General features: G+C 35.0%; 1 protein-coding gene across 2 annotated transcripts; it reads left to right on the top strand.

The window, feature by feature from the left end:
- The first annotated feature begins 1784 nt into the window (after positions 1 to 1784).
- Positions 1785 to 18015, top strand: LOC117175487. 2 transcript variants are annotated; one of them, XM_033365195.1, is made up of 6 exons: positions 1785 to 1873; positions 6449 to 6523; positions 15017 to 15211; positions 17059 to 17199; positions 17397 to 17513; positions 17842 to 18015. In XM_033365195.1, exons 1-6 carry the CDS (start codon positions 1816 to 1818, stop codon positions 17868 to 17870), a joined length of 615 nt encoding a protein of 204 aa, XP_033221086.1. In that variant the 5' UTR covers positions 1785 to 1815; the 3' UTR covers positions 17871 to 18015. The 2 variants fall into 2 exon arrangements, with proteins under 2 accessions (XP_033221086.1, XP_033221092.1); XM_033365201.1 differs by lacking the exon at positions 17059 to 17199.
- The last annotated feature ends 1217 nt before the right edge of the window (positions 18016 to 19232 follow it).

Genomic DNA, 19232 nt, shown 5'->3' with positions numbered 1-19232 from the left:
TAATTCGAACATAAAATGTTTTGAGAACATTATATGGTCTGACTTAGGACAGTTTTTGAAACGTCTAAATAACGTCTTTTGACTTGTAGGTCCAAAAAACGTTTTTAGGACGTTCCAAGTACGTTCTACAATTGTAAGCCTACTGGATTGAGATACTTTAGGGTATTTTAAAATTTTCAAGGAATTTTCAAGAGATTTTAAAATATTTCAAAGGATTTTAAATATTTGGGGATGTTTAAAAAGATGTCAATGAATTTTTAATTCATTTTTATAATTTGAAGGAATTTCAAAGAATTTTAATAATTATAGCAGGATTGTTAAAAAACCTTCAAAGTACCTTAGAAATCTTTAAAATATTTCAAGGTTTTCCTAAAGATTTGGAAGATTTTAAAGTATGTCATTTTGTAGGATTTAAGATATTTTAGGGAAAATAATTATAAAACATGCATTTCTTAAACTATTAGATTGGTAAGCGTTTCGATGACGGATAAACTGAGTATTTATATGCCGTGCAGTTCCTCTCTCTCTCTCACTCTCTCTTCCCGCCTCCCCCCCTCTCACGGGGAAGTAAATCACTTCGTAATCCCACAAAGATAAAAATCACAAGTACGTCGCACAGAGACGCACTTAAGTTTGAGATGAAGTTAATGGCAAGAAACACAAAATCAAACGATTGAGCATTTTTATGAAACAGATTTTCTGTAAATATGAAAAGGATAGTTAAATATGAAAAGGATAGTTTTCGACGTGAATACAATTAGACATCCGCTTCTCTGAAAATCACGAAGAAAACTGATAAAGTATTCATAGAGGTCCTCCAATTTTACAACTTACGGGGTTCAAAGGAACGATGCATTAATTATTAGAAGGGCTGTGGCCGTAATTTTGCGTGAAAATTGAGATGACCAATTGCCGGTTACCTTTAGGAGGCCAAAACCGTAGTGACCATGTTTTCTCAATATTTGTTTCGCTTTACAAAAGCATAGTATATTTTTGAAAGTTTTTTCACGTCGGTTCTCGTCGGTTCCACGTTGGTCGGCCCTTTCAGCGCCGAGCGAAGTCATGCATGTTCGGGTCATCCCGAAGTTTGCCCGAAGCGGTGACCACTTCTTTTTATTACTCTTCTATCACTACGAACTGCCGCTCACCTCTCATGGGCGATTTGTCGACCTAGCGCTAATTAATTAAGGGGGGCAAAAAGCGGGTGCAGTTGCCCCACACCCACCAGTCAGCGCAACGTCAGGCAGGGGATGTGGAAGTTGGACGCTTGGCTCGAAACCCGGTCACAATCGCAGATCGAATTGCTTCCTGCACTGCAAAATTAATTAGAGCTCTTTAAGCACCGTGACCTACTACCTCGACAAAGAGTTTCCCCTTCTTTTTTCTCCATTTTTTTGCATCACTTTTTTCGATATTTCAACAATATTATAGTTGTGAGTTACGAAGCAATCCATCAGATCTTTCATTGTGAAATAAAGTTAACTAACAAAATTAACAAAAAAACATACGTAGGTATTATAACAGCCCTGGAATTCCTTTATAATGACGCTCGTTTACCATTTTCACCACGCGCTTCTGGTATTCTCTTGATATTTCCAAGGATAGTAAATAATGATTTTGCATTTCACGGAAACAAGTATACATTTCACACAGGCGTCTACTTATTTCGCTTCATTTCCACACAAATATGTAGATAATAATGTTTGTCAATAGCTTGATAACGACTACTATATAAGGAAATACGACACGTTTGCAAAACCTTGTCAGTTGCGCCTCTGGAAGCTCTTTCAAAAGAATTTCTGTCTATCAAGAACCATGGATATTTCAATCTGCACTTTGCTCATCACATTCCTAATTTCTTTTGATTCTATTCGTGAGTAGAATATTCTATACTACTAAATTATATAGTAAAATAGCTCATATTTAAATACTAATTGCATTGAAAATTTTTCGTTACAACTTTGATACAGGTGAAACGAATGTTATTATAATTGTGCATTTTTCGCTGAATTATCGCCAAAATATGTTTGAAAAGTTTCAACACAGTCTTTAGGTGTACCGATAAATATAATTTCACTCAAATTTTTGCTCTCATATGTTATTATTTTTTTAACATATGTTGGAAAAAATTTCAAGGTAAGCAGCAATAAGGAGTATTTTCTGACATATCGCAGTATAAGCTGTAATTTTTGTCAAAATACTTTTAGAAATGTTTTAATCAATCTGTACGTGTAGGAAGAAACTATATGTTTCACTAACATGTATTGGAATTTTCGTAAATACCCGGATAGCATGAATAGATAGATTTCCAAAAACCACTCCTACTAATAAGACTTCTCCTACATCAAAATTCAAACGCGGAAAAAAGTTAACCAGAATTTGGGCATATTTTAAACTTTCGAATGAACTAATAAGCATTGTAAAAACCATTCTCCGTGTGCAAACAACCATCCGCCGCCAAAAATTAAATGTGCGAAAAACAATGTGCTTTCGAACAATTGCAACTTTTTTTTTGAAAAACCAGCCCTTTGCTTCAACGAGTGAAGTACTCATTTCTAACTTAGAATTTAAATTTTCAAGGAGCCAATTCATTCTGTTAAATTCGGAAAAAATGTAATTTCCCAGCAAATTCTGATGGTGTACAGATGGGTTGGTTATCGGCATTAAGGACAAGAGACAAAAAATGAAAGTTCGTATATTTGAGGAGCCCAAAAATCAGACTCGATTAACACTTCAAAATGATAAAACAGATTATTCTATAAAGAAAACGCATCTGCATGGTATCGAGGGTTTGTTTTTGAATATTCATAACCAAAACCCAAAAAATAAATTTCTAACAAGAGCCTTTAAGTTTGAACCATGTAAAATTTAATTTTTCGATTTAATTCGAGTAATATAAAGCTACTTTTAAAAATGAAGAATCATTGTTATTCAATTTTATAATGGAATCTAAATAAAATGGAGTACGCTGTTGGAAAAACTCCTTGACATTTCTAGGTTATTCAAATTTTTTCAGGTAGGTTAGACACTAGAGCTGGGTTCAAAATACCTCAACTACATTCCTGAAATACATGTATTTCAGCACCATGTAGTTGAATTACGTCACCGGGAAAATACAACTCAGATGATGTACTTCAAATACAGCTACAAAATACATTTGTGTATTTTGAAATATTATTTCAAATACAATTAAGAATTGTACTCAGAATGCGCAAGAGCCAATTAAGGTACACGAGACTGCGCAGTAGGTGCTTATTAAACATAAAACTGTGCCGTATACTTTTTCGGTAAATTAGGATGCACAGTAGAGTCCTACAGAGAAATGTTGTGCCGCACACTGTTTTTGTACATCATGCTGCGCAGTAGATTCTTCAGTTCTCAGCCCTGCGCAATACAGACGTAAGGCCAGTATTGCTGCGCAGCAGGTACAGGTGATACTTATAAGTGCGCAGGAGGTGTTTATGAGAAATAGAACTGCGCAGTAGATCTTTATAGGACATAACGCTGCGCGGTAGCTGTTTATGAGACGTATAGTTTTGCAGTAATTATTTATAAGGCATAAAGCTGTATGTTTTAAGTTTCTACTGTACAATCTTGAACATTTTGGGTCCCTAATACACAGCCTTACATATTGAATACCTCTGATGCGCAGTCCTATATACATACGGACTGTAATGCGCAGGTTTACGTATTGAGAAATCCTGCATATAACATGTCTCTAATGCTGAGCCTAAATTACAATAAATCTCTGCTAAAAATACCTAGCTACTACATACCTTAATACCTAGCTACTAGAAGGCTCCATACCTGCACATTAAAAGGTTTTAATGTATATCCTGCAAAATTAAAAGGTTCTGCTGTGCCGGCTTGTACATTAAAGGGTTAAAATACGCAGTATTTTACAAATTAGGACTCTACTGCACAGGCCTGTACATTATTTGTTTGTACTGCACATCCATGTGACTTACATGACTCTACCGTGCAGCCTAATATACCGCATAAGAGCACTGCGCAGTTCTATGTTCTACAGTATTGCAGCGCGCAATTGCACGAACAATGTATTACAACTGCGCAACTATACATATCGGGAATCGCTAATAATAAATATCGCGTACAGTGCATACTTACTGTGCATCCCTAAATTTAATGTGTCTTCACTGTGCACACTTACAGAACTCATATGTCTGCTGTGTACCCCACGTTCTGCAGGATATACTGCGCATTTCTACGGATCATAAATATCTTGTATGTAGTCATGTGCATCGCAGGCCGTACTGCACACCCCTGAACATAACATGAGCCTACTGCGCAACCATGCATATCACATTTCTCTACTGTAAAGAGCAACTATACGCATTACATAACTCTACCGCGCAGCCCTGCGTATTACATAACTCTACTGCGCAGTTTAATGTATGTACTGTAAAACTGCAATCTGCATCTGCACGCATTATAAACTTCTAATGCGCAGTAATATATACTAAACGGCTGTACTGCGCAGCTTAATGCGCCAAATGTAGGTGCTGCGCAGTTCTGTGCGCCTTTTTGTAATTCACCCCCGCCCCCTTCCTCTCAAATTTATTTCGCCTCTTTCCTCTTATCATCATCAACATTCTCTTTTTCTCCTTTATCTCTTCCTCTTTGTCACTCCTTTGCACTCCCACTCTTTCACTATAAAATTCCTAAACTTTTTATATACTTTAGGGATTTTAATATAATTTTTGTATGCTGATATTGGAAAGTATTTTCAAAAAAATACACAAAATACATCCACTAAAATATAATTCTTAGATGTATTTCAAATAATATTTTTAAATACTCTTATGTATTTTGTGGCTGTATTTTATACATTACCTAATTTTATTTTCCCTGTCAGGTATTTCAAATGCATTTGAGTTGAATGTAGTTTGTATTTCAAATACCGCAAATACAATTCTTGTGAAATACTGCCCAGCACAAAATTGGAATAATTTAACATTACGCTAGATTAATAAGTTTTTAACCAAATACCATATTTTTACACTAAAACATTTATGCGTAAAAAAGTCACACACTAGTAGCTAGGTGTCGTCGGATATGATATAAATTTAGTAGACATTGAAGTAATTTCGTAAATAATCTGCAAATTTTGAGAAAATATTGACGAACTCGATATGACAAGTCTAAAACCGCTCCTAACTTTTTTTTCGTAAATAATGAAAAAAATAGTATTATAAATAAATTTTCAGGAACTGTTCGTAGAAAATTCGATTAATTTTTCAGAGACATAGGGATTTAATGTTTGATTTTTTTATCTTGTATCGAAGACCTAGCTAAACGCTCGAATATTTTTTACGGATAAATTGTTTCCGTGTAAATACCGTGAAACCCTTTAATAGCCCTGCCTTCTTTAGCGCTTGTGAGAATTGATGCCGCGTCGCATGTAGGTTTAATAGGAGCTGCACGGGCTGCGCGCGGTCTGCGGTTGTCATTCAGTCGAGCACACAGACGTGAACAAAATAAATCGGAGTGGCCTATAATGAGTAGGACTCGACCCATTGCTTCAAAATCGGCGCTATAGAAGTGTTTTACTGTAATTGAATTTTTAACAGAACAGATACATCTTTAATCATAAATATTAAATGTCTATAAAAGAACAAAAATGTCGACGAAACAGTAAATAATTGAATTACTAGTTAAACCATTAATTTTCATTTGAAAAAATAATATTTGTCAAGCCAAAAAATTAAATTTTCAAACAAAAAGTTAAATTTTTTATCGCAAAAAAATCATTTTCAAAGAAATACGTGAATTTTTTACCAAATATTCTAATTTTCGATAGAATTTTTATCCTAATAGTTAAATTTTCAACCAAAAAACATTATAGCGTTACCAAAAAACGCACATATTTTAACAATACAAATTAAATTTCAACTAACAAATTTTTTTACAAAAATAGCATAGATTAATTCTAACTTATAGAGATAAGTTTTTGAGCAAATGAAATAAATGTTCAAAGAGGCCATTTATTTTCAACCAAACGAATGAACTTTAAACCTAAATGATTGAAAGTCTCTAAAAAAATTAACAAGGAATAGAAGATTTATATATTTAGAATAAAAAATAACTGTCGATTAGCAAAAACTAATATTCTACCAAAAAAGAACAATTTCTAACAAAATACATTAATTCTCAATTAAATATTTTATTTTGTAATGGAGTTTCCACGAGAAAAAAGTTAATTTTCTACCGAAGACTAATTTTCAACAAACAATTGAAATTTTTCGCCAGAAGGACACATTTTCAAAACAAAGATTAAATTTGTATTAACAAAAACTCGGCGAAAAATTGAATAGTTATTTATTCAGAAATTTGTAAATTGCAAAACCTGCAGCTTCACAACACACGCTTGTGTTTCAGTAAAGTATTCAAAAATAAAACACGCATCCATTTCTATTTTGTCTTACAGAATTCAGTTCACAGGGTATCTCATTTGGAACTTGCAGTCACCCGAAACTACTACCTGAGACTGTACATATGTTGGGTAAGTAATTCTTTTTCAAGTAACTCGTCACAGATACGCCAAGCATAAAAAAATATATATACCGTTTATAAATATATAAATTTATAAATTAATAAAATATTGTATTTTATCCGTGGGGAGTATTCAGGATAACACAATAACAACATTTTACACTTCTCATTAGAACACTCTTTATTTACACCGGTTTTGGTAGATGGCTCGAGAGTCTATGGATAACTGAGAGCTCGCTACTCGCGACACGCATACGCCAATGCTATTGAAAGTGGTGTCATCTAGTGGCGACCGTTGAAAAAGTAGAAATCTGTACAAACAATAACCTAAATAATTTGTTATTGCAAACAGCGAATACATTTTTAAAACAAATCGTTCCAAACAAATATATAATGCGATTTTATTATCAGTTTATCGTATCGTGTATTATAAAAATAACTTATGGATTCCCTTGAAAAATTAAAAATACCGTAAAATTTAAATCTATAATTATTGGAGTGCTAGCTTTTTGTGCTTGTGAAATGTTACTTCATTGATAAGTCTACTGTTCAACTGCAATTTAAAGTTAGAAGAAAAATCGAATATGCTCATTTTAAATAAAACTACGCTGTGCGTCACATGCACATTAAAAAGAAGCATTGCATCAGTGAATGTACCAACCACTCTTCCCATCAGCGCAGCAGGAAGGGGAATTTGTCCCCGGAAAGCTACGTGGTGGGAGGAAACAGCCTTATTTCCGACCTAATGACTCATTCCACTCAGTTAAACCATCGATTTCATAAATTTGGAAAAGTTTCAATATGGATTGGTATCTCGGCAATCGATTTCTTTGATGATGATCAGGTGGTATATAACTAACGACCTTGTGGTAATAATTTCTGATGCACTACGTCACGGTAATCAAAGAAGACAGTGAGCAAAACCTTCACATTTGACCGAACTTGACGTGCTTTTTTCGGTCTTGAAGACTCAGGATGCTTCCACTGAGACGATTGGGCTCTAGTTTCGACGTCATAACCATCTACCCGCGATTCATCTCCAGTTATAACCCTTTAGAGAAAATCAGGATCATTATTGACTTCATTCAACATCTCCTGAGCGATGGTCATCCGATGGATCTTTTGATCAAAATTAAGCAGTTTTGGAACAAATTACGCTGACACACGTCTCTTGCCCGAAACGTCCGAAAAGATACCATGGCATGATCCAACCGATATGCCAACATCTTGAGCAACTTCTCTGATGGTAATTCGGCGATTTTTCAACACCATTTCTTCCACTGCTTGAACGTTTTCATCTGTTGTTGACGTGCTGGGACGTCCAGGGCGAGGTTCGTCTTCGACATCCTCTCGGCCTTCTTGGAACAGCTTGTACCACTTATACACATTTTTCTTACTCAGAGTAGACTCACCGTATGCAACTGTCAACATTTCAAGAGCTTTAGAGCCCTGGATTCCATTTTTCACACAAAATTTAATACAAACTCTTTGCTCCATTTTTTTCGAAAAAAGAAAATCGCTGAGCACACCAAACTCTTCTAGCCTTTTACGCCTCTGCCAGAAAAACAACACGAGCTATATAGTCAAAACTATGAACATATGATCGTGACGAGTGTACCAACACAAAAAAACAAAAAACTTAAAACTTGAATGTACTTAGCCCGCCAAAATTGAAAAGTCACCTTACTTTTCGAACAAACCTCGCATAGCTTATTTTTTCTTTACAACTCGTTGAAATCTTAAGAAACTGTTATTGTATAAAACTTCAAGGACATGTGGTTAAAAATTTAACCAGATATTTTGAACAGTGTATAAACCCTAAAATCTCATTGTTCGAAAATGGATGGCCGGAAAAGAATGGTTTTTTGGACGTTACCTAGAAAAAATACGTTATTTGTAGAACCAAGAAACAAGAAAGTTATGGGAAACTTTGGCACGAGAATCGCGACGCGATTTGTCAGGATAAGGGAGTGACGAACGGACGGTAACGTAATGGATGTTTCGTGCTCGAATCACATGGATATTCTCAAATGACAATTTAGTAAAGCGAGAATAGTAGTAAATGGCGATCTGAGTGAATATATGCTAGGCACTTGCTTATTCGGGAATTAAAGTGTGTTAAAGATGTTACACCTATATTCTCCTTTCAAATTATATACTTCACTTATAGTTTGTATCTAGTGCACGCCTTAAGAAATTATACAAGCCAGGCTCAGGTCTGACAGTATTGTGTTTATTTGTGGGGGGGGGGGGGGGCTTGCGTGGCTGGTTTAGTAAAACGGCTCGTTCTATTGAGTTAATTTGTTGGCACGGGCACGAATAACTAGAGCAGCGGGGGATGGAACTGACTGGACAATTAGGACCCCATTGTGCTGCTAGAGAAAGGCGTTCAGACAAGCCATAGATTTATTATTTTCTCGTAGACTACATGCTAGGTCCATATACGAGGGCTGTCCCAAAATAATCATACCTACGTTCATTTCTTCGTGCGGAGGGAGACAGGTGACGTTTGAACGGTACGAACGTCACCTGCAACTACTATACTTCTAGTCCGTAGCAATTCGTTTATTGCTAAAAATGACCTAAACGAACAGAGAATTTGCTGAAAATTTTGCTTTAGTCTCGGTAAAAGTTGTGCGGAAACTATTGAAATGTTTCCAAAGGCCTTTAAAGATGAGTGTATGGGCAAATCACAGGTGACAGTGATCCTCATTCTGGCCGACCTTCATCAGGACAATCTGGAAATGATCAATAGTGATAAAAACTTTCTTGAAAAGGTTATTACTGGTGATGTAACATAGGTTTATGGTTATGATCCTGAAACAAAACAACTATCGACGATAAGGGGACTGAGGAAACTAATGCGACAAATTTACTAAAGATGATTCCGAAATATGACTTTGAAGAGTGCTTTAATAAGCGAAACCATCGACATGAGCGTCTTGTTCAATAAAATAGGGACTACTTTAAAGTATGCCATCACCGGATGACGAAAAATAAATCAAGCGTCGAGAAATCGAGGTAGTCTTAAGGTCTTAAGGACGTTTGAACAATCAACCAGTTCCTGACAAACCCGGACGCGTCGAGAAATCTAGGTAGGTCCGATACTTTTGCGACAGCCCTCGTATATGCGCTTAGAGTCCTGTGGCCACATAAATAATTGCTGGGCTTCGAACCGAGGTTCCGACAAGGAAATTAGTGAGAATCAGGATCCCAGCGGGGACGCTTGGCGGTTAAAGAGTAGAAAAAGGAAGGCGAGGAGTATTCTGGCGAACCGTAGGCCCCTAAAAACAAAAAATTCTTTCCGAAAGTTGGCGATGTGCTTTTCTGTGGGTGCTTCGAGTGTAGCTGGACGCGCGGCGTTGTGATGCCACTTACCCAGGTTAGAGGGTTAAGACGTCTCCGTTGTAGAAGGCATGAAGTAATCAAAAGGCTCTCAGACGAAGGGAATCTTAGAAGTTTAGGGATCCCTTCGGGATCAAAGATTCTAAGGTGTTGTAATATTTCGAAAAATCGCGGGAGCTCAAAGAGAAAGTGACGAGGTGTTTAGGCGTGACAGATACCAAGCAAAGATGAAATAATTTCAGCGAAGAGGGTAAGCCAGCGTGTGGCCGAGCGTCGGGCGATTCACATCGATGAGTACGATATTCCGTCGTCTGGGTGCAATAGCCCGGGTTTTAAGGTGCAGAAGAGCTAAGTGATCCTTAAATGAAAGAGGTAGAGTTGTTCGTGCGACGCCAGGGGCGACTTCGGCAGTCTGAGCGCTCTCGATAGCACGCCAGCGACGAAGGCGGGTTGCGTGATTTGGGTGGGGCGTTGTTTCCGCTTACAAGGCATAGAGTTTCTTTCGACAATTGACAGATAGAAAAAAGGTTCTAATCGCAGCTATAATGTAGATTGGGGGGGAGCAAAATTAAAAACGAAATTGAATGCGGCGCTAGTGGATTTGCCGTATCTCCGAGATAATGAAAGTAAATACTGAAAGCAGAAAATACGCGACACATTTAAAATTGATCGAAATTGAACACAGGACGATAGTACAAAAAAGGAGGGGGGGTTGAACTAAACACTACCAGAGCACAACATTTCCGGGCCATTGAAGCCGGCCGTTCAAGTTCCAAAAAATACTAAACAAAAAACTATAATTGCGATGTACAATCACGAAACATAAAAAAAATAAAATAAAATAACCCGCAAAGAGAGAAAAAAAAAGGAGACCAACAGCATGTATGGAGGTGTAAGCTGGAAGGTTAGGAAGAAGGGTGAGGGGCCGAAAACTGTATCTCTAATTCCCAGAAAAAGAAAAAAAGAGCGTGAAAGTAGAGGTTGGCGTACGTGTCGCTGGGCCATGAATCATGATGCCACGTGATAAAAGGCTGTTTTTGTGTTGAAGGGGGTATTTTTCAGGCCTTTTTGTGGTCGACCTGGCTTCACAGAGAGCTTGCCTGAATGATACGACGCACTCTATGGTGAGCAAGCTCGTATCTTGAAAACACCATAATATCGGAAATTTTTCAGACAGGCCCTTCACTCTAGTTTTCGTAAGCGATGCTCGTGTTGGCCCGATCCCGCCCACTGCTGTCGTGTAACTAAGCAGAGAAATTAAATGGATGTTGACCTAGTACCCGGAATCGGACATCCATATACAGCCAAAAATAAATTACGTAAAACGATAATTGAAATAAATGCAAATATTTCAAGTATATATTCGTGAATATGAATATTGGGCTTTGTGTGAATTCAGAATAATTACAATGATGTTAAATACGAATTTGAAAAAACTGAAACTGTAATAATAAATAGTATTGGAAGTAGAAAGTCAAAACTGTCAATTTCAAATGTGGATTCAGTATTATAGAAATAATAATAACTGGTAATGACGCGAATAGAGGTTATGCCCCTGAAAATTAAAACAAAAATTAAAATAATGACAAATTACTGTTCTGAAACTTGATTTTCCGTTGATTAAATTTAAATTGAATAGAATTAGGGCCAGAAACATGCGCCTTATTTTGCAGTTACCTGCAACACATCCCTCATTGACAAGCGTAGTTTTTACCTTAGCTTCGCGTCAGTAGTTGTGTCGAGGTCAAAGAGCTCAACGTCGGTACGCGAGAGCAGCTCGTGCAAGCTAAACTAATCATCAACTGCCTCCTTGATGACAGTTGACAGCTTAAATCTGCCACTAGGACCTCTCCGTTTCTCGTTTTCCTTACCCCCTTGATTTTTACGCCAAAAGAGTCCAGTTTCACCTTCTGCCAAATGCCCATGCGAACCTACGCGTATCTCAAGCCCTGCACCGTTTTTATGAGAAATGCCTCGGGTTGAGCTGGTCTTTTATTTTACTTTAGCTTCCTGATGTTGTTGGCTGCAGGGCTTATTTCGCCGACTGCTTCTCTTAAAATCGATATCGTGGCCACTCAAGCATTACGCATCCTCGGGTCCTTTCGCCTTGGTTTAAAGAAACTTGCTTGTGCAGGACCCAGACTGGGCTCCCTCTTTATCTTTCCAGCATGGGGAGTAAGAGTTTCCATGCTTTTTTCCGTTTGAGTGTCTCTGTGACTTGTATTTTCCCTACCATTTGCCTTCTCCTTACGGGCTTTTACTCGGTGTTATATCCAACAATGATTGGCTAGTACCCAAAGTATACATCGCTGAGATATGTGACTCTTTCAATTTAAGCGCTAAATCTCACACCTAATCCACTCCCACTCTGATTGACAAGATCATTGTTTTCTTTGTACAGGATAAATCCTTCATTTATTTTCAACACCATTTGACTCATCAACGAGTCTTTGCGCCTCTTTGATTTTTCGTTACATCCGTTCTATGTCCAACTTGGACTCATACACTTGCCCCTCTTCCATTACGTCCAACCAGGACGTCCACAGGAAAAAAAATTCAGGAGGTTTTTAAGAATGTTTACGAGGATTTTAGTGATACTTTAAAACTTTACATGATCCTAAATAAAAGTCACATTTCAGGAGTGCGGTGAACCCTCCTTGCGTAAGACCCTGGCGTCCAACAGACCCACCAACTCCTCACAGACGCTTCGATCTAAATGTCTTTGGTCCTCCAAGTAATCCACGGGACTAGCACCGTCCAACCGGGCTTGAACACGATCAAAACCGGCGGATAGGTTGATACACGTTACATAATCGGTTTTTAATTTGGGGTTCCTTGCCCTGTCTGGTTTGTGTTCGCCATGGATATTGGAGATCCCCGTTACCCCCCGTACCTCGGAAGCGTTCCCCTATCTGCAACAGTATTCCTACCATATAGACTAAAATATAAAAAATTCAAACCTGCACATTTTACCAGAACCTTCGCCCCTGAAATAATAATTAACTAATTATTACAAGCATTTCTCGATTAAATAAGACAAGTATAATATTTTTTTATTTTAATAATTATATGTTTATAAATTTGAAAGTAACGTAAGTTTAACACACTTCTTATTAAATATATAATACTCTTGAAATATAAATCAGTGAAAAATTCACTGGTTGACATAATAGTTAGACATTATACGTATTAATCAGTGATTTCGTAGATATTCAGTAAGCAGATCAGTGACATTAGAGTAAATCATGTGCAGCATAACCTCTACATTTTTAAGTTAAGAGTACTTGTTACCCCTTTTATACTGAAAAACAGAGTTTAATAATCAGATAATAGGAGCGCCTGTGGGAAAGCTGATAAAGTTTCGACTTAGGTTAACAAAACTTTTGTTCGCGTTTATCAAACGGTTTGGTCGGAGTTGTGTTTTGACTTTCTCTTATCTAAGACAGATCTCCTATTGAATTACAAATAACACATAAAGTATTTCAATACTCTTGTTTTTTGAAAAAGAAATACTAAGGTATCTGTAAAAATTATTGTGTTAATTGGGTCAGTAATATTATAATAGTAATATTACTAATAGTAAGCATTTTTAGTAAAAAATGAAATTTCGAAAGAATAATTATTTTTAAAAATTGAATTTGTTTCAATATTTTAAAATTAGTAAATCAATGTTGAACATATTCTTTATTTGCTCTATTACAAAAATAGGGATATTCTAGCGTGCAAATTAAACAATTCCGGATAAAAATACGATTCGTATTTTCATGTCCTAAGATGCCTGTGGCATATTTTGATTTTAAGTTCATACAGTTAGTATAGATGTTAACTGAAACCTTAAAAGTACATGGTATCTATAATAGTAAATTTAGAAAATAGAAATACTTATCAAAAGGAAAATTTCGAGCAAACTTCTTTCAAGTAATTTCAATTTCAGGCAAACAAATTTCTGCTAAACTTTATCCCTTATTCAATGTTTCAGGATGAAAATCAATAGAATGACTTATAGCTTAAAATCCATTCCTAATTAAAATATTCAACATCAATCCGCTTGTTGACGATGTTGAAATAACGGTGATTTTTATGGTTATGTTCATAATTAACAACGAAACGGTAACGGGTTCAGCTCGAATGAAAAGACAATTTTTTCAGTAAATCTTTTTGCAAGACAGTTTCCTATATTATTTAGTTTCGTTTAAAAAATTTTTACATACGCTTTCAAAGAATTCATTTATTTATTTATTATATTTAAAAACAATGCACACGTGCTCACTTGTGTAAATGTCAAATACACTCCAATCTTGAAATTAAAGTAATATGAACTTTTTTAAATTTTAGACCAATATATTAAGCATATGCAAATTGTTGAATTTCGGCCTTGGGTCTAGAAATGTAGTCAAATAATAAAAAAATCATGTTTAATTTTGAGAATGTCTATGCATTTCGCCGTGAATCGCGGCCTCATCAGGACATAAAAATAAAGAGGAAGGAACGACATTAACATCTAATTTTTAAATATTATAGACTAAATAGGAATAAGAGGCGTAGTTAAAACGTTTCTCATTTGTTTTAAAAAAGTTCCATTCTGGCTTTAAAAAATATCAGACGTACATAAAATATACATGATATTGACAAATATTAAAATGATCAGTCTTAGTGAAAAGTATGTTCAATAGAAAATTTGATCAGGTAAAAAACATTTCAAAACATGTAGACCACATAGTTTTGGTCTGCTCTAAGTATGGAGGTTAGGAGCTGAGCAATTGTATTAGCATTATGAAATTTATGAAAGTATACAAGTAAGTTATGAAATTTATGACAGTATTACCTTATAATGTTACTTAAATCCGTGTAGCTTATCAACAAATGAAGATATCTGCGACTGGAATACCGCGTTTTAAACAGCTGATCTGTACGAACTTAGCGACACCAAACGGATTCTTCTGAAACCAACTCGAGCCATGAAATTCAAAAAGTTCGCGTATTTTTTTAACAGATCTCATATTCTTTAAGATCCTAATCTGAATAAGGATGGTATAAAAGAATTTTGTATAAATATTAATTTTATGTGTTACTCTAAAAAGTGCCATAGGCAAAAAACAATGCGCTCGTGGCTCGCCTGCTTGTTTCCTAGCCTTATAATAAAAATTATTTCCTACAGAAACGAAGGTTGGTCTACCAACGTTTCAATCGCTAATCTACGACGATGCTGTTCATGTTCTGCTTTTGGGTCAAATGGCGACGAATGGTGCTCATAATATTGGGATATTGACTACAGAAGGCTGGAAACTGATGAACGATGATGAGCTCGAAATTTACAACATGATTAGGAGACGAAACCCCCACGCTCTAGCAGGTCCAAGTTCTGTCAATTAATCTTACCAACAAACGAACTCAAATAATGAATGTTTTCAATAGCTCAATTTTCATAACTAAATATTATGTGTAATGAGACAAACTTGAGATAAGTATACACGGAAAACAATTTTTTTACTACATCTGCTGCATTTTGATACTTGAAAGTTGTAATGTCGACGCTTAGTATGAGTCAACTTACTTCGATGACTTACTGAAAATTAGTCTCGAATTTAAGAGCTGATAGCGCCTTTCAAGGTATGAAGAGAATCTGTTAAAAACTGTTAGCACCTTCCATTTTATATCTATAAATTACTGAGGATTCAAATACAACATTCTTGAATTTAGAAACTTTTAAACTTTAATTTAAAAACTTAAAACTTTCCGTTTCAATTGGAGTGCTCTAATTTTTAGTTTGTTTTTTATTAATTCAAATAGAAAAATTCTTAGCCTTAGAGTTCAAATTTTTTATTATTGGCTGTGACAAGAGCAAGGCACAAGAGCAAGACACAGGAAATGACCAGAAACTTTTTTCTTCGATTAAAATGGCCACCCTGATATATATACGTGCATACTTGACAATCAGTACTTTTATAAAGTTTGATTTTTCAGCATAAATATTTTTCACGTTCATTATGACATTATAAAACCAAAATGCAGTGCATACTCCTTTATGCAGACAAATCTAATAAATTTTTAGTCAAAATTATTACCGCGTGACTAAAAGTGTAAGCTGGAAATTCTCCCTTTCGTTCACTAATTTTAAGCAAAAAAATCACTCACCTACACATAATAAATACACAATCTGCACTTTGCTTAGTTTATACCAAATAGTGTTTGTTTACAAATTTGAAGTCTACATCAGAATCGATAGAAAACTAAACATTTGTTCAACAAAAGTAGTGAAATAAAGGGAGAACATTTAAAATTGAATTCCGTGAGGATTTTTGAATTTATAAAAGACATTCTTTCTGCGAGCATAGACGCAACCGTCTGACATATAACATACAACTTGAAATTAATTTCCAAATACAAAATATTTATTTTAAATCAAAGTGCAGTATATTTGAATTCCACATTAATTAATTCATCAAAAGATTTTCCTACAAAATATTCCTTACTTATTAAAAATTGCAAATTTGACACTTGATCCTTATAGGGCACTTATCAATTTGTTCTAGACCAGAACTTTTAGTCAGGGCCGAATCAGAATAATACACAATATAATTTCAAAAAGATCAGAAGGAAAAAATGTTTTCTTTTTACTTAAAAACTCTTCCCATGTGAGTTTGTTTATATAACTTATTTATAAAATAAAGAAATATTAATGCTACCAATTTACAGATTTCTCAAAATTTTCTCATACTTCTGTGCATTCCGTCCAAGTGACACTTTTTTCGCAGTTTGCATTAACATAACAACTAAATAAACACAAAACTAAAAAATCTACTAACACCGTCTCCTGAAAAATTTGTTCGTGATTGAAAGAATTAATAATAATCAGAAATCGGTGCATAATTTAGCCCTTAATTCAATTTTGAGTCTATATTTTTTATTTCAGCCCACTGCGGGTTGCTGTGTCATGCTACCTTGTAAATAAAAATATCGAAGTAAAATTTTTAAAAGGCATAAACGTATTGCTGCATGTAAAGTGCACAAAAAAGTTGTTGTCAGTGCGAAAATATTAGAATTTTCAATATATTTTCTCATAAGTTTTGGGATTTAGAAAAAATTTAAATTTTATTTCTTAGTACATTGTTAATAGACTTACTACTTAGTTGAATTTACTTGTTCTGATCAAACAACTTTTGCTCTTCAAAATAACCAGTTACTATATTTTTTTCACAGGGGCATACAGAATACCGCATATTGCCTATAAAAAAGGGGATAAAATTTTTCGTTTATCAGAGGTAACTCATAGCCTCGTAAAAGTTGCAGAATGCTTTCAGAAGACCGGGGAGATGGTATTCTTAATACCACGTCTCGGTGGTAATTAAAAAACTTAAATATAATTTTAAATTATATTAGACAACTCTGCCTAGAACGACCAGTTTTTTTCTACGTAGAGTTTTTCTTGCTCTAGTATCACAAATAACTATTTTACACGTAGTAATGTGCCTAGTAGATCTAAACTAATGATTCTTGAAATTTTTCTACCAAAATAATTGCTATATTTTTTCTTACAGGAGCATCTCAAGAAATGCGTCCTATAGAGGGTGATGAATTGAAGCGTGGACATGAATATATTGCAAGATATTGGAGAGGTATGTGGCTCGTGAAGGATCTGCTTCCTCCTGAAGAAGGTAATTTAAAATCGAAAATACATTACAAAATAATGATGTTAGACATATGTGATTAACGTGTCCAGGTTATTTAAACAAGAATTACTTTGGCGTTTTAAAAAATATTTTTCATCCCAGGTTATTCAATATGCAATTTCTTATCTATAAAATCAGGTGTTAATATTTTAATTTTTAAAGACATTAGGATTTCATTATTTTGGACCACTATCAAATCTTTAAGATTGAAATATAGATTTTGCACTACTAGTGTTGAATAATTTAATTAGTTTTTTTTATATACGCAACTTTTAACAGAAAAAATAATAAAATTTTATATTTTTAATTACAGAAATGGTGTTGGAGCAACATCATCATTAGATGTTAGGATAAAATCTTCACAGTCATTAATATAAACAATATATTCTGTCTTGAACATCTGGTTTTGGTCATGGCTCTGATAAGTCCAATAGTTTGTAGGACATTTGGCTCCTCCTGAACGTTGTTTCCACAAGTGAGTTTTTCCGGTCAGGATGCACTAAAGCACAATTTTATGGAAGTGCAGGCAAATGCAGGAGCTTATGAATATGTAGCTTTCAAATAAATAGTATTTCTTGTGTTCCCAAATTAACTCAATTCGCAACCCTTCACCTCATCTGGGTCCAAGTTTATGCGACTGCCAATTTAAAAATATTTTGTCTTCAAGACGTTGAAGTCTTACTCCGTCTTATGAACCATACTTGATAGATATAAAATATTGGCTTCGTTTGTAGTCATAGTTCTTAGTGGTACGATAAATGGAACTGCTCTCCAGATATCCATTTCTCTGTTATTTCTTGGCTGCAGTTTCTACACACTTAGATAATTTAGCCTTTTAGAGAAATGAAAAAGGGACAGTCAACCTGTACTTAAACTTGAAAATAATTTTTATTTTTCGCAAAATCGATTTAAAAGTTAAAATATCGGAATCTGTGGGACCAAATTTCTGTATCCGTATAAAATTGCATACAGAATGTTTTAAACTGTAGTTTTCTATAAGGATCTCCGAATCTATAAGATATACGAAGAAGAGACAACATTTTCGGAATTGTCGCCCAAAAAGTCTAATAGCAAGCATAAATAGAATAGGATATATATATAATGCATATTGTTTAATTAATTCCAAAATTTTTTCCATCATAATTAAAGATTAGTGGTAATGAGAATTAGTATAAACATTCTCGCCAGGGCATATAGACATTAAATAGCGTTTTCCATGTTGTAGACGAAACTTAAAGTTAGACTCATATAGGAGTCGCGTGACAAAATGTAATCACAAGATTCAATTGCCCAGCAGGAAATCAAGAAACGTCATTGTCAGAGAATCAAGTGTATGTCCGATACAGCAATCATAAAATGAAACAAAAACAACAAATGTCTTAATTAACCTCTTTGTTGGCAAGAAAAATTTGACGAATATTGCCAAAATTCTACAGATTCTGATTCAAATTTTTATTCGGAAATCTCTACTTAGAATTTGTACATAATATTTAAAAATTTTAAATAGGGCATCCAGTATGGCGGACGAAGATATTAAGTGACTTGATTTGGATGAAACTCGGTAGTGAGAAGTTCTTGAGTTCGCTCAGTACGAATATGCACTTACTAGGCAGTCTGATAAGTCCCTGAAAAATGAAACACGGAGACGTTTTTTTGGCCAAAGTCGGTTTTATTTTTCAACATACTCTCCTTTCAGGTCGATAC

The sequence above is a fragment of the Belonocnema kinseyi genome, chromosome 1 (genome assembly GCF_010883055.1).
Source record: "Belonocnema kinseyi isolate 2016_QV_RU_SX_M_011 chromosome 1, B_treatae_v1, whole genome shotgun sequence".
Lineage (NCBI taxonomy): Eukaryota > Metazoa > Arthropoda > Insecta > Hymenoptera > Cynipidae > Belonocnema > Belonocnema kinseyi.
The sequence above is the reverse complement of the archived record's forward strand: the minus strand, read 5'-3'. Positions and strand labels throughout refer to the sequence as shown.

Coding starts and splice junctions, on each gene's coding strand:
- LOC117175487 (XM_033365195.1), top strand. CDS start 1,816: ATGGATATTTCAATCTGCACTTTGCTCATCACATTCCTAATTTCTTTT. Junction 1,874..6,448: donor AATTTCTTTTGATTCTATTC/GTGAGTAGAATA, acceptor TTTGTCTTACAG/AATTCAGTTCACAGGGTATC. Junction 15,212..17,058: donor AAACCCCCACGCTCTAGCAG/GTCCAAGTTCTG, acceptor TTTTTTTCACAG/GGGCATACAGAATACCGCAT.